This window comes from Nicotiana tomentosiformis, chromosome 5, assembly GCF_000390325.3.
Source record: "Nicotiana tomentosiformis chromosome 5, ASM39032v3, whole genome shotgun sequence".
Classification (NCBI taxonomy): Eukaryota; Viridiplantae; Streptophyta; class Magnoliopsida; order Solanales; family Solanaceae; genus Nicotiana; species Nicotiana tomentosiformis.
In genome coordinates this window covers 109,868,169-109,883,261 of record NC_090816.1, presented here as the reverse complement: position 1 = coordinate 109,883,261, position 15,093 = coordinate 109,868,169, and the positions used below count along the sequence as shown (strand labels likewise).

Here is a 15,093-nt window from a genome sequence, read left to right as displayed (position 1 = left end):
GATTGGTCATTGCTTAATTTCAAGCAACATAAAACCGTAACCAAGAGATAACAACTAAGCATGATCCTTAAAACTTGGACTGTACAATGACTTCAAATGTTGCAAATATTCTTTGTTTACAAGGTGATGTAAACTCAAACTCTCAAACGTGAAGACACAAAAACTTAAAAAGTCCAATACATGCCATGTAAATCAAACGTCTCAAACATTGATATGCAAAAACCGAAGAAGTCTGATGTTTAGGGAAGACGCAGAACGAAGCAAATTATTTATCAATCATAGAAACAACCATTCAAGCTACATCACATATACTTGAACTTAGGAAATCAATCTGAATTAAAGTGAACGATGACAAATCATATTTAGTTCTGGATTAAAAAAAAAAGGAACCCACATACTGACAATGACAACTCAAAGTGCACTTAACATTTTCACAATGTTTGAAAAATTGCCAAGTGTGGGAGGAATTCGTCCTTCGAAACGGTTATCGTTCAAGTCAAAATACTTTCCTTAAAAGCCAATCTCCTTTAGTATGTTGTACCGATCACAGTATATTCATACAAAGTCTTGCATATCAACAACGCATTAACATAAAAATCTTGAAAATTTTCAACACAAAGAAGCAAAATCCTTTAAGCCTTCATCAGAAAGTAGCTTACAATTCCTGCAAAAAGATTAGGTGCACGTATTGAAAGAAATTCCTTCTGAGAATGTGTAAATGCAAATTAGAGGCACATTTGTGCTACTGACCTGTTCCAAAATATATCAAATAAATTGGATTCCCCTGAAAAAGGTTAATAACCAAATAAATAAACAGAAGATACAAAATTACATAAGTGGAAGGCACGTCTTCAAGTTTTTATGACAGATCTTGCAACATAGAGCAAAGTTTCCAAGTCCATCGGATCTAAGACATTCTAATTGGTAAGTCAATAAAGTGGTGAATTCTTATTTGAGCTTCAAGAATCTAATCATTAAGTCAACAATTTATCAAAAGAATCAATATGTCCAGTCTCCATGTACATATATCCAGATACTACATTAGCCAATAACATAATCAAAGAGACTCATGACTGCTAGAATCCTATTTTGACGACATACAACCAAGAAAAGTTATACTTTATTGGCTGCAAGGATCACTTATTCAGTATTTAACACATATCAAGTAATGTAACCTTTTCATTGTGAAAGTACTCATGAATAAGATATAACTATACTTTAGGTCAGCATCATAGAGCAAAAATTGCATTTTCATGTCCATGTTTATCATTTCTTGCAATTAGTGTTTCGTCTATGACTGTTTCAAGAGTGTCTCTCAAGGTGGGACTTGTTTGAACCATTTAGGAAGCATCTCTATCTCCACAAATCTCAAATTCTCAAACATGTTGAATGTGAAGATCAAAATGCAAGTAAATGCAATCATGTAGAAAAAGTCGCTCTCAAATGATAATATTAGGAAAACTCGACAAAGAAAAAATTAAGTCGTAATATTTTCCAGATCTTCCAGTAGAGAAAACATATACACATAATAAACAAAAAAGATAAATTAAAATCACATAACATTTTATAAGTACGGAGAAGATAAACAGATAAATTTCCTCAATTAGTAAAATTAGACATCTCTTTGGATCTAGTATTTTTGGCGAATCTTGCTTTTAACATGAAGTTTTACCCTTTGTGTTTCCTTCTGGCTCCCACGACACTTAACGCAATATTTTTAAAAAGAAACTTAAAAAAGGGAAGTCGTTAGTATCTTGAAAGAAGAAATACAAAAATGAAAGTTTCAATTGAAAATACCTTAACAACTTTGGATGGTTAAGGACCAAAAGCTAAAGGAACATCATTTTTTGGTTAGACACATCTACGGAAAGCTAAGATGATCTCCCTGGAACCATTAATAACTGGTGAGACTAATCTAGTATTCGCCTACTAAATACAGGAAATAATAATCCTTAATCAGTAGGTCAATGCAAGTCTGCAAATTGAAAATTCTTTTTTTTCTTGTCAGAAGTATCAGGTTTCAGTCTTCTCTCTCCTAATATCAATCTCATTGCTCGGCCCACGGGGCTTTGTTTCAAAGGTAAAGCAAGTAAAGCACAACATCAATTCGATGTGCGATAGATGTGCGATAAAAGCACAACATCAATTCGAACCATGTCGCTGATTAATGCCTAGTATATAAATGGGAGAAAGGTCGAGGGACGGACCCATACTCCACCGAGTTTTGTTCCAAGATCGTTTGCACCGGCTTTGGATTCAAGAAGATTCGCCACGTTTTGATGAACCAAAACCTGAACCCTTGCACAACCGGAGAAGTATATTTGTTACAGGAATCCAAGATCTATTGTCAAAAGCAGACAGTAGCTCTTTAGGCATTCTCTGCATTGCGGCTTCATTGCATTCAAAAGTAGCCAAGAACTCCTTGTACTGCACTAAGACAGAAATAGACTGCAGAAGAAGATCTCGCATCTCCGCACTGGATATCCTTGGATCATTGAAGTGGGTGACAGCGAAAGTAACCTGAAGAAAGAAGAATTAATAGCAAATACACGTAAAAGAAACGAAGCTAAATAATCTCGCACATAACAGGAAACAAGTACCAAAGGAATCTAGCATTAATCATGTGGATCATTCCGGAACCAACCAAGCTATAGTAAGAAAATCTTTTTGTGCTAATATTTTTTCTTATAAATACTTCTCTTTTGTTAAGTTAGCTTTAGAGGGTGTTGATGTGTTCTATTTCAGCATATTAAAATAAGCAACTATGCAAATACCACTGCCATTATACACTTAGTCCTAAAAGTACCATAGAAAAAAAAAAGCATGTGACTAGAGTGAGACAGAGACGAACTAGAGACGGAGAATTGAGACATACAAACGATGTAAGTCCTTGCTTGAGAAAAATTGTAGCAGGGACGAAAGGAGGGTCACTTTTACGAAGTACATGGAAGCAGTCCACCTGTCATTGAGACAAAAGAAAGGAAGATCACTTTCAAAAGTTGTGGCAACTAACAAACCGACTAAATAAATGACATGAAAATAGCTGGCAAAAAATTTGCTAATGATGAGCACTTGAAAGCATAAAGCATTTTCAATATTTCTATGCCCATAATACAGCTACATATAGACAACAGTGTAAACCTTTTTTTTCCAAGCCCTTCCTTTCTCTTTGCAGGTCGGTACACAAATGGACATGAAATAGAAAGGAACGGAAAAAACAGAATGTGCAAATACCACAATGTACATTATGTAAGATAAGTCAGGTTGGTTCGATCCATTCAAACCCATTCCCCTAAAACTATACAAACACAGCGGCCTAGTAATGAAAGGTGCAGAGACAGAAAAGCAGATGGAAGCAAGGATGGAAGCAAAACGGTAGGCAAGAAAAAGTTTTTGGTTCACTTGGCTATTAATAACTGCAGATACCCAAATTCCGCAGAGGATATGGCACTGTCTTTCACTAAAAGTTGTAGGTCCTTCTCGGCTTCGCTATCCACGCCGGAAGAAAGTCAAATGGCACTAGCAAAGAGGTAGAGAAAAATTCATGCTCAAAATGAGAAGTGCAGTAAAGCATATATACAAACGATGAGTCACTCTTTGATACAAGAAAATGGCCAATTATGGTGGAGTTCCAAAATAGTATGCAGAGTAGGAAATTTTATTACCAAGGTTTCCAAATAGTACTCAGGAGTATAGATGAAGACTGAGTCCTCTTTGCTAAGAGTTAAAAGTAACTGAACAATCCACATGCATACTGCATACATCCCTCTCTGCTTCCACCAAGAAAATAGAGAAACACGATACCTGTTAGATGATAGACAGCAAAAACTAAGCTATACCTCCTTGAAAGCAGACAGTAACTACTCATTAATATGGAAAATATACTGATCCATAATAGCCAAAACATTATTTGGAAATACAACAAAACATGCGATGATCATATTATCAAGCACAATGTTTGACACGATCCATTACTTCTTCTCAGTATATGCTACGAGCCTCCTTCAGGCGTTTTACATGTTCCCCACAAACTTTTTCACTGATCTGCTTATCAGTTGCTTCTAGAAGAGAGATTGACTGTGATTGCCGAGACATATACGATGAAGCCTACAATTGAAATAAGAGAATCATTCAAATATGATGTGAATCCATGAAACATGAAAGGAAGAAAGCAATGAATTCAAGTGCCGTAAGAATGGAATAAGAAAAGAAAGTACGATTGAACTGGCAGGACAAAAACATGTTAACCAAAAATGAGGTAAAATATCAGGACCATGTCCTCACACAAGAGAGAAGCAGATAGAACTAGTTCCGCACCTTCTATATCAATCAAGTATGCCTAAATCCCATATTTGCATGAACCCATCAAATGAATCCTCAATGTCCACTCCATTCAATTTATGTCCATTCTATTCGGTATCAGAGAATTCATCATAGTTAGACTAATTTTACACTGGCCGTCAACCTACCCCAATCCTGCCCCCACTATTTGCTAGGGCCATCAACCTCGCCACTATTTTGAAACCTATTAATAGCCTGTTTGGCCAAGCTTTTTTGTGGGGGGGGGGGGGGGGAGGAGGGGGGGAAGTGCTTTTGGGAAGAAGCAGAAGTAGTTTCTAAGAAGCAGAAAAAAGTAGCTTCTTCCCAAAAGCAGAAGCAGAAGCAGTTTTGACTTTTCTTCTTACCAAGAATACCCTTAACAAAATATAGTATATACCAAAATAACCATTAAACCTAATACTTAGGATATTAATGTATAAATATTCTTATTATTTTTAGGATAGCTTTCTAATATATAGTGACTTTAGGGACGAATGTTTTTATATATGTTGAATGATTATTAATATATTTAACTTATATTAAAAGAATTAAGTACTTTTAAATTTTATTTTCATATTTCACTTAAATAAAATGAAAAGATTTAATTATTGTCTGTAATAATAAATTTTTGAGATTATGTATTTACTTATAATATTAACTACGGAAAAGGGTCAGAACTGCCCCTGAAGTATTGGAATTGGTACAAAATTGTCCTTCATCCACCTATTTGAATAAACATGCCCCTACCGTTATTTTTTTGGCTCAACATTACCCTTATTACTAACAGAAAATTCATAAAAAAAGAAAAATTAAATAATATCCACATGTCACTGTCCCATTGGTCTAACATAAACCCCAAACCGTAACACGCCCAGATATTGACCCGCCCTAATTTTAAAACATAACTCTCTCTCTCTCTCTCTCTCTCTCTCTCTCTCTCTCTTCGCTATTTCATTTTAGTGAGCATTTACTTACGAGTGTATGTCTACTATTATTCATGAGGCAAACTCAAAATTGAGTTCTCTATTAGAATTAATTTTATGGAAGATGGAAGGAATTGTCATATTCTTCTTAATGCAAAAAGTTTAGATTCTTTTTGTTTATGCAATGGGCATTCTTTATTATATAATTTTCTTTATTTGAAATTTGTGGGGGGATTTCTTCACTACTTTTTGTCATTCCTCCGTGAAAATTTGAGGATTAGTTTTTCAATTTTTTTTTAAACTATTTATGTGATGTGTATTTCCATTTTTTATTTATTTCACTATTTATTCAATCAATATGTAAGTTTTTCTACTCCGTGTAACGGGTATTGTGCAATTGTCACATTTCATACACATTGGGTTCATATGATGTATTAATAATAGTTAACAATTTTTTTAGATAATTTCTTCAGTATTTATTTTCTTACTTTGATTATTATCATGGATTCAATTTTCTCGATTAGATTATTGTATTAAGTCTAGTAAAAAAAAGAGGATTTTCTACTCATAATTTGCAAATGAGATAGGCTACTGTGTACGTTGCTATTTCCGGCGGATCCGCCGGTGAATTCCGCCCAAGTAGCAACAAGGCGGATAGAGAGAGAGAGAGAGAGAGAGAGAGAGAGTTGTATTTTAAAATCGGACCTGGTCAATATTCTGACGGGTTAAGGGTGAGTTTAGTTATATTTTAGTTGAAGTTTAGTTAGGCCAATGGAACGGTGACACGTGGATATTAATTAAATATATATTTTTCCCATAAATTTCTGTTAGTAATAAGGGTAATGTTGAGCCAAAAAAATAACAGTAGGGGCATTTTTATTCAAATAGATAGACGGAGGGCATTTTTGTACCAATTTTGATACTTCAGGGGCAGTTTTGGTCCTTTTCCATATTAACTATTAAGTAAATCTATTCATGTCCTTATTCGTAATTTGATACTTAAAAGCACTTTCTGAAAAGCTTGGCCAAACACAAATTATTGCTCAAAAGTATTTTTTAGAGTGATTAGCCAAACACAAACTGTTTCTCTCCAAAAGTACTTTTTTCAAAAGCACTTCTCAAAATAAGCCAGCTTGGCCAAACAGGCTATAAATCATGAAATACATTCTCATGAAGAGAGACAGCACGTATCAAATGAACAAAGAAGCCAGACTACACAAATACCCACGAGACCCTCTGCCCTAAAATTGATTAACTTGCTCTGCTAAATAGAGTGCTCACAAAAAGCTGAGATGCAATTGACATCCTTATGAAATTGTGAAGGCTGATAGGCGTGTGTGCTCTTCTACAGAATAGTGAAACAATTTTCAGCCAAGATGCTTGGCTGCAAAATTGGAGAAAAGCAAGAACAGAAGGGGAAAAAGGTCTTTCCTCTAAATTCCAGTAGTCACGAGGAGGAGGTACTAGCAATAATAGGGACGATTGAGCTATGAGCATCTGAAGGTGGCCTGGGAGCAAAGTGCTGTTAGAAAGAAGGAGAAGAGCTGGAATATCATTTTTTAGCACATAGCTGCAAACAGATGGATCTCTTCCTTTTCCTCCAATTCTTTAATATAACGCCAGGTTCCAGACATTATAAATCGTGTAAATCGAGACAAAACTTAAATTTCATGTTGATCCTTGCACCTTAGGGCTAAGGGCATTCATTTCCTTGCAAGTTCATGCTTTAATTAACATAAAATGATTTTTGACGCGCTCGGTGAACTAAAACACAAATTTTGGACTAAGGAAACAATTCAGTCATTAGTGACGCAGGGGGAGACGAGGACAAATGGGTTAGTATGATCCACTACAACTTCCACCAGCATAATAAATTTGCTTAGCCTCTCATAAATGAGGAAAAAGCACATACAGGTTTTACTCTGATTGCAGAAATTCTTCACAAATAATACGACTATCAGATACCAGGGCAGTAGAATACCCTCATTACCAGAAACTGAATCATGGAGAACTAGAGAACTGCAAGAGATCCCAGGTAAAAAAAGACAAACAGTAACTCAGAGTCGAGGCATAAGAACTTCTCGTACCTTGTCTTGACCACCAACATCCCACACTGTAAAGCTGATGTTCTAACTACCTGAGATTCTGGAAAAGAATTTGTAACTTTGAAATATTAATGACTTGTACAGGACAAGATATGAGTAGATATAATGGAAGAGACCTGCAATTTGAAGATTTTGGTAGCAGCAGATTCTGGCTAGTTTTAAAATTTTAGAAGTAGAGCATGTACATATGCTTGTGTGAGAGAGCTCAAGAAAGTGTCTCCGTCATCATTAGCTAAAGCTTGGAATACTAGGGACTCTGAAATCATAAAATCAACTCATATTGCAGCATTTTATCGTAAATACTAGGTAAAATTTTATTTTAAAGAAACATGATGCTTCTCCTACTTTCTATTGAATTTTTATGCTGCACAAAAGGGATGCTTATCTCGCTTAAAATGTAAAATAGGAAAATTCATGACACCTGTCCTGAGTAGGGTGATCCTTCTTCATTGGCTCTACTTCCCAGGTGGTACAAGTGGAAGAACCTGCAAACAAGCACAGAAACATGAATGTCTTGTCACCTTTCACTTTCCAGTTATTTATGAGAAAGTTAGAATCAGCTTGGCTCCATTGTTTGGTGACCTCCTATTTTAAGATTAGACTATTATATTCTTAAGTAAACATTCAAAAGTATACCAACTACATCATGCAAGATATAAATATACAACAACCAATGCCATCATGGAAGTTCCAGACCATATAACTTAAGACAACAAGTTTCTCCCAAACATTCATTACAAGGACAAGGAGCAAACAAGAGAGTACAAACTCCAGGCCAAGAGAAAAAGCTAAATAACCAAAAAAGGTACTTCTCGCCCCTTAATTAGTAAGTGAGCTGCTATTCACCTTGCCGAATCACCAATAAATTACAATCCAGGCATCAACTTTTAAAGGTCCCAACACCTACATACATGAGCTGATGAAGTGCAAAACTGAGATGCCAAGATCCCTGTGATCTAGATGCTAATTTCTTGAAAGCAAGTAACTAAACTTGTAAGCTTTTTTATTTTTATTTTTCTTCTGACAAGTAATAAAAAAAAATGTACTTACAACTCCTACGTGGGTTAGCTTTTAATTCTGTTAGCTTCAGTATTGTTTCACCATATCTGTAATCTTTCCACTAATACATAACCCGTATGTTCCCTGCTACCATAAAAAAGAGGCAAAAAATTATTGACATGAAAAGTTTTTGCTGACATAATAACAATATTGAGTTACAATCTTGCAACCACAATGTTACAACCAAATGGTAAGTGTTTTTCCGCTCTTCATTTAATTACTTATAGACAATATTAATACAGCAAATTTCTCAATTCCACTAAATTTAATCTTTTCAAGAAAAAAAAAAGGAGCAATTGAACCTGTCAATGGAGCAACCAGCAAGATGAAGCCAATCAAGGAACTGAAAAGCCTGAAGCCAAGGTCACTGATACCATTAAGTCCAGGAAACGAAGTCGGTAACAACACTCCAGCACTTCTACGATCACTTCGGTCCCTCCCAGGCAACCGGCCAGCACTGTCACACAACAAGTCCTCACCCACACAAGGAACGGAGCCATCCTCAAATCGTAACCCAAGAAATGATCTATCCCATCAAAACTGAAAATGGGTATAGAAGATTAGTTTATCATTCACAATGGCTAGTAATCTGCTGATTTATCTTGAAATTCCACTAACAAAAGAGTCTACTGCCAGTTCGAGTTTTAGGAGCATAATAGTTCGACAAAAGTAAGTAGCATAGACTATAGCACATCTACTATTAGCCAAAGAGCAGTTAAAGGGATGATACGAAGGAACATGAAGCAAGAAACAATTTATTTTTGGTTGAAATCATTCAACTAACCTATCATCAGCTTTGATAGGAATTAATAACTGCAGACTTGCTCATTGGCAAGATCTTGCAACAAATAGACAGTGGTCCACCTTCAAGTATCACCAGTAATCCCCACATGAACAAGAGCCATCTTTGAAATGGTGAAAGCGGTTAATATCTCTAATAATGATCTCCCTAGAGACGATTTTACAAATGAACTTGAATGCTGTATGGCAGTCCAAACAAATCCGAAGGTTCTTCTTCACTCTAATAGGAGCACCAGGAGGTGTAGCAATCAGCCCAAATGCAACAGCTAGTTTCTCGCTGTGATAGGAGAGAAGAATCTCCTTTTGTATCCTCTCTACATCATGGAGATCAGTATCTACCATAGGAACATAACCAGCTTTAGCCATTAGCTGTCCCAACTCCTCCAGTTTGGCATATATTTCATCACTTCGCGAATGGCTTCTGTCTCCCACTATAAATGTGTAAATACTATCTTTAATTTCAATCCAACTCATACCAGGTTCCTTTTTTACTCTACTGTCCTTCATCAGTCTTCTTACTTTTGCGACATCTCCCCACAACCCAACTGATGCATAAATATTTGCAAGAAGAACATGAGTGCCAGATTTCTCTGGTTGAAGATTAAAAAGCATCTCAGCAGCACGTTGCCCTACCTCTACATTCTTATGAATTCTTGCAGCACCCAGAAGTGCACCCCAGACAGATGCATTAGCTTCAAAAGGCATCTTATTTACGAGATCAATAGCGTCATCTAATTTTCCAGCTCGGCCCAGGACATCAATCATGCATGCATAATGCTCTTGAGTTGGTTCAATCCCAAACGAGTCTTTCATTGTTTCAAAATACTTATTGGCTTCTTCAACTAACCCAGCATGGTTACATGCATAAAGGACACTAACTAATGTTATGTGATTGGGAGATACACCATCTTTCAGCATCTCACCAAATAAATGAAGTGCCTTTTTTGCATATCCATGTTGGGCAAGTCCTCCAATCATTGCAGACCATGAAACAATACCTTTTCTAGGAACCTCACTGAAAGCACAGTTAGCATCCTCTATACTTCCAGACTTAGCATACATGTTAACTAGAGAGTTACCAGCAAACACATCTGACATGAACCCAAACTTCAACACATGAGCATGTATTTGTTTCCCCTGTTCATATGCTGATAGATTTGCACATGCATTTAGGAGAGAACTGCAAACAAATGAGTCTGGTTTGAGACCCATGCCCTGTAGCTTCAAATATAGTTTCATGGCTTCTTCACCTCGACCAAGTAGAGCATAGGCTGTTATGAGAGAGGTAAAAGATGGCAAATCCGGAGTAGGGCACTCGTCAAAAATTGTAGCTGCATCATCCAGCTGGCTACATTTTCCATAAGAATCAACAAGACTGTTTATGACAAAGGTGTCACACTGAAATCCCGACTTCACAGAAAGTGCATGAACTTGTTTGCAGACATTAGAAGCCTGCAAGCCAGCAGCAGAGTTTAGGACGGCAAGTAAAGTTGTCTGGTCAAATCCAATTCCTTGGGTGAATGTCTGAACAAAAAGGTCTAGACATGCATTGTCTGCCTCATTCTGTGAGTAACCAGAGATCATAGCATTCAACGCGATTAAGTCCTTCCCGGGCATCAGATCATAGATCAACCTCGCGTCCTTGGTTAAATCACACTTGCAATACATATCGATAAGGCCAACACTCACAAAAGGATCCAGTATGATATCTTTCTTTATCAAAAGAGAGTGTAACCCTTGACCCAACCCAGGGAGCTCCAGTGCAGCACAAGCCTTGAGAGCACTCGACAATGTGAACATATTTGGCCAAATTCCTGAACTTCTCATCTGATTCAACATATCTATAGCCTGGTGGTGACATTCATGAAGAACACAACCAGCAATAATAGCATTCCACGAAACAATGTCAGGTACCACAATTTCATCAAAAAATGTAATGGCATCCTTTAGATTTCCCCCTTTAGCATACATGTCAACGAGTGCATTAGACGAGAAAGGATCAGAATCATAGCCAAGCTTCACCAAACACCCATGAATTTTCTTTCCTTGAACAATATCTCCTAACCCAGTACAAGCATTCAGTATGTTGGATAAACTATATTCATCGGGCCTGACTCCACTAACTATCATATCCCCGAACATGCGCATCGCCTCGCTGAAAAAATCATTCTGTGTGTAACAAGAAAACAAAGCATTCCAAGAAACAACATTTCTTTCGGGGATTTCCTCAAACAACAACCTTGAATCTAGAAGCTCGCCACACTTTGCGTACATAACAACCAAAGTATTCGCTACGAAAACATCAGACTCGAATCCTGTGACCACAACAATTCCATGAATCTGCTTACCCAAAAAAAGTTCCTTCTCAATAGAACATGCTTTAAGCACACTAGGAAAAGTGAACTCGTTACATTTAAGATCCAAAGAATGCATTTTGAAGAAAGCCCAGATAGCATCTTTACCAAAACCATTCTTAGCATACCCAGAAATCAAAGATGACCAAGAAACTAAATCTGGTTCAGGACTTTCATCGAGCAGTTTCCATGCATAGTCAAAAGCACCACATTTTGAATACAAATTGATTAAATGGTTCCTATGTTTGCTATCATTTAATAATCCAATTTTGGTTAAATGGGCTTGGATTTGAAGACCTGGGTTCAAAGACTTTGTTTGGGAAAGCTGTGAAAGTAGCTTTGTGTAGGAAAGGCGCCAAAGGTTTGTCATGCTTTGAATCCAAAACAATTTTCCAACTGGGTTAGGGGTAATAAAAGGAGGATCCGGGATAACTTATCGGGTCCTACCATGTTTAGCATCAAAGCCTATGCATTCAAACAAATGTCGTTGTAGTATAGTGGTGAGTATTCCCGCCTGTCACGCGGGTGACCCGGGTTCGATCCCCGGCAACGGCGAATAATGTTTTGCGGAAAAAAAACTCATTCTTAAACGAGGAGGAAGAACTCAGATTATTGAAACCGAGTTCTATATTTTCCCTACCTGGGGTTCTTCAATTTCCTCCTCCACCTCAGCCATTGTTCAACGGTAAATCTTTGTCCGCCATTGTCAAGTTCAGTTGTCGCACTACAAGTTGGATTTCGCGGGCAGGGGTGAAGTAGTAGCAAACTAGCAATATCTGATTCTGAGCTGCTTCGCCTATTCAGGCAACTGTGTTTTCTCCCCTTTCTTTTCCAATTTCAATCCCTAATTCTCTTCCCAATATTGTCAATCTCTGAACAAAAAAATATTTCAAATTTGTTCTCATTTACAAAAGGAATCAATAATCGTGTCGTCAAAAAGTTAGTACTTGATCTGTCCCAATTTATATCCGTTACTTTCCTTTTTAGTATGAGTTACAAAGAGTATGGTATTTTCCCTTTTAGTCCTTCCAAAAAAAATATCATACTTATTTATTTAAAGATAATTTTTTTTAATTTTATTTTACCCTTAGTAAAAAAATATTATAGCTATACAAATTTTTATGATTTATCTTAGACCACAAGTTTCAAAACTATTCTTTTCTTCCTTAAATTTTATGCTGAGCCAAATACAAACACATAAATTATTGGACTATTTTAAAATATAAATGTTAATAGTATTTAGAATTCTTATAGTATGTTTGACAAGCTTCTTTTTGGCCAGTTTGAGTGTCCAATAGGTAATAGGTTCAATTTAAGTCTCTAAATAAAAAATGGTGACAATTTTAAGGGGCTGCGTATGTATTTGGCCATTTAAGAATTATCACATTATTGTGGGATAACTTATATCATTTACAGGTTGATTATTATAAACTAACAGAAATAGTTTTGATCCGTGGCATTATTAGTTGCGATGAAAGCCTCTTCCCAGTGGAAAAAATTTGCAGTAGTACTTGTCACCAAGAATAAACTGCGCGGAATTTTTATTTTTGCAGTTTATACTTTTCTCAGTTGAAAACATTCCATATATTTTGAAACATTAATTTCATGAACTTCTGGAGTAACTTATATTCTTCTTTCATGAAATGTGTTGTATTATTAAATATTCGAATCCTTTTCCATCCCTTAGCTAGATATCTACTTGAGACTCTGATATTCTTTTGTGATAGTATTAGGCTATATATTTCCTGAACGAAGTAATTGATGATTCAATTCATGGATCTTCCAACTACAATTGTTGGGTTTTGTTAAAGCTTGTAATTTTTTTGTTGAAGAAGATAAAATGGGTACGTTAGTTTTTGAAGGACTTGGATGAATCTAACAATTGTAAATTATTGGGAGTAATAGTTAAACATTGGATATCAAATTCAAAGTCATTTGGAGTTGATTTTGCACCGACGTTGAAGCAAAACGTGTTAGTGAAATTTTTACACAGTAAATTATGGTGATCCGTCGGGATTTTATGACCAAATTCAGGTGATCTGTCCGGATTTAGCCACTAATCCTTTGTCACAAGACAAATTTGCCGATCAACTTGAAATCTGACAAGATTTTTGTACAATGCGATCCATCTTGTGATTTCGTCGGACAAGCCATGTTTTGCCCATTAATTTGAAATTCTGATGATTCATTATGATTTTACTACCTAATGTTGGTCCTGAATCTATTTTGCAACTTTTTTTAACGAGGTCAAAGATTAAACGGTGGTCCTGAAAAATCCTAATAGTGTAAATTACCCGAATAAAATATATTGAAAATAAAGAACTGTACCAGAGAAACATATACACACATTCTATAGTAACTGAGATTTGAAGACCGGTACGTTTAGTTAGCATTGTTGAGGTATTGATATTCTGAAGCCAAAAAATGTACCAGAACTCAAAGAAATTTCTTTTCTTTCTCTAAAATATGAAAAGTTAATATCAACAAATCTTAAGATAAGCTAGTCCGACATCTCGTACACAATTTCTAAATATTCAAAGAAAATTAGTTCAAGGTTCCTACAAGAAGAAGAATTGTAACTCGGTTATATATGGAGTTTATAATGGAGGGAACTAGAGAACATTTATCAAAAAGGAAAAAGTAGACCAATTTTGGAATCAAAATTGAGAGTAATAGACAGGTGATTGATAAATAAACACGAAGCATTAACTCAGTCGCACCTACCAGCACATGGAATACGAGGGACTAAAGGCAATCCATCATACAAATATAATGCCTAAGTTGTAGGTGAAGCACAAACTCAAATGGCGGAAACTCTTACTAATATCCTGTTTGACCGAGCCGATAAAATTAGTTTATTTTGAAAAGCATTTTTTAAAAAAATACTTATGATAAAAAGTAGCTTGTAATTGACTAATTACTTTAAAAAATACTTTTCTACGGTAATTAATATTTGGCTAAACTTTTAAAAAATGCTTCTAAGTGTATTTTTCTAAATAAAAAAAAAATAATTGGTGAGAAACTAATTTTTCTGCCTTTTAAGAACAGCTTCTGCTTCTACTCAAAAGTATTTTTTTTCCCTTTAAAAGCTTGGCCAAATGCCAAAAGAAAAATAATTGGTCAAAAAAAAAATACTTTTGACTAAAAAGAAGCTTGGCCAAACAATAAGCATAAACACTATTGTTAATTGAAAACTATTGTTAATTAAAAGGGTATAGATAGTGTATACGCAGACCTTACCTCTACCCTGGAGTAGAGAGGCTGTTTCCGATAGACCATCGGCTCCCTCCCTCCAAGAACTCCCCACCTTGCTCTTTGGGTGACTCGAACTCATAACATCTTGGTTGGAAATGGAGGGTGATTACCAATAGAGCAATCACTCTTGTCTTAATTAAAAGGGTATGATGTACTTATTTTACGTTTGTTTTAGCTTTTCTCATGGTATTTATCTTAGAAATATTGACGGATTGTTTTGCTTGTGATACTTCCCGTCGATCTCAAAATTATAATAGTGCATATATATATATATAT

At 35.8% G+C, this 15,093-nt stretch overlaps 1 protein-coding gene and 1 non-coding gene across 9 annotated transcripts; one reads left to right on the top strand and one right to left on the bottom strand.

Annotated features, from left to right (window-relative positions):
• Window positions 1-606: 606 nt before the first annotated feature.
• LOC104096199 (pentatricopeptide repeat-containing protein At5g04780, mitochondrial-like) lies at window positions 607-12,487 on the bottom strand. Of its 8 annotated transcripts, none has more exons than XM_070175202.1 (10): window positions 9,192-12,487; window positions 8,710-8,947; window positions 7,770-7,833; window positions 7,331-7,388; window positions 3,976-4,107; window positions 3,666-3,804; window positions 2,876-2,959; window positions 2,208-2,520; window positions 751-784; window positions 607-664 (listed from the first exon to the last, which is right to left on the bottom strand). In XM_070175202.1, exon 1 carries the CDS (start codon window positions 11,930-11,932, stop codon window positions 9,281-9,283), a length of 2,652 nt encoding a protein of 883 aa, XP_070031303.1. In that variant the 5' UTR covers window positions 11,933-12,487; the 3' UTR covers window positions 607-664; window positions 751-784; window positions 2,208-2,520; window positions 2,876-2,959; window positions 3,666-3,804; window positions 3,976-4,107; window positions 7,331-7,388; window positions 7,770-7,833; window positions 8,710-8,947; window positions 9,192-9,280. The 8 variants fall into 8 exon arrangements, with proteins under 8 accessions (XP_070031303.1, XP_070031305.1, XP_009600828.1 ...); XM_070175204.1 differs by lacking the exons at window positions 607-664; window positions 751-784 and adding exons at window positions 7,465-7,604; window positions 8,399-8,491 and having other exon boundaries at window positions 1,768-2,520; window positions 7,331-7,380; XM_009602533.4 differs by lacking the exons at window positions 607-664; window positions 751-784 and adding an exon at window positions 8,399-8,491 and having other exon boundaries at window positions 1,768-2,520.
• TRNAD-GUC (transfer RNA aspartic acid (anticodon GUC)) lies at window positions 12,046-12,117 on the top strand. Its single transcript has one exon. It is a non-coding gene; the product is annotated as a tRNA-Asp (tRNA).
• Window positions 12,488-15,093: the final 2,606 nt, after the last annotated feature.

What these genes read in the sequence shown, in the direction of transcription:
- LOC104096199 (XM_070175202.1), bottom strand. Translation starts at nt 11,932, where the DNA reads ATGACAAACCTTTGGCGCCTTTCCTACACAAAGCTACTTTCACAGCTT.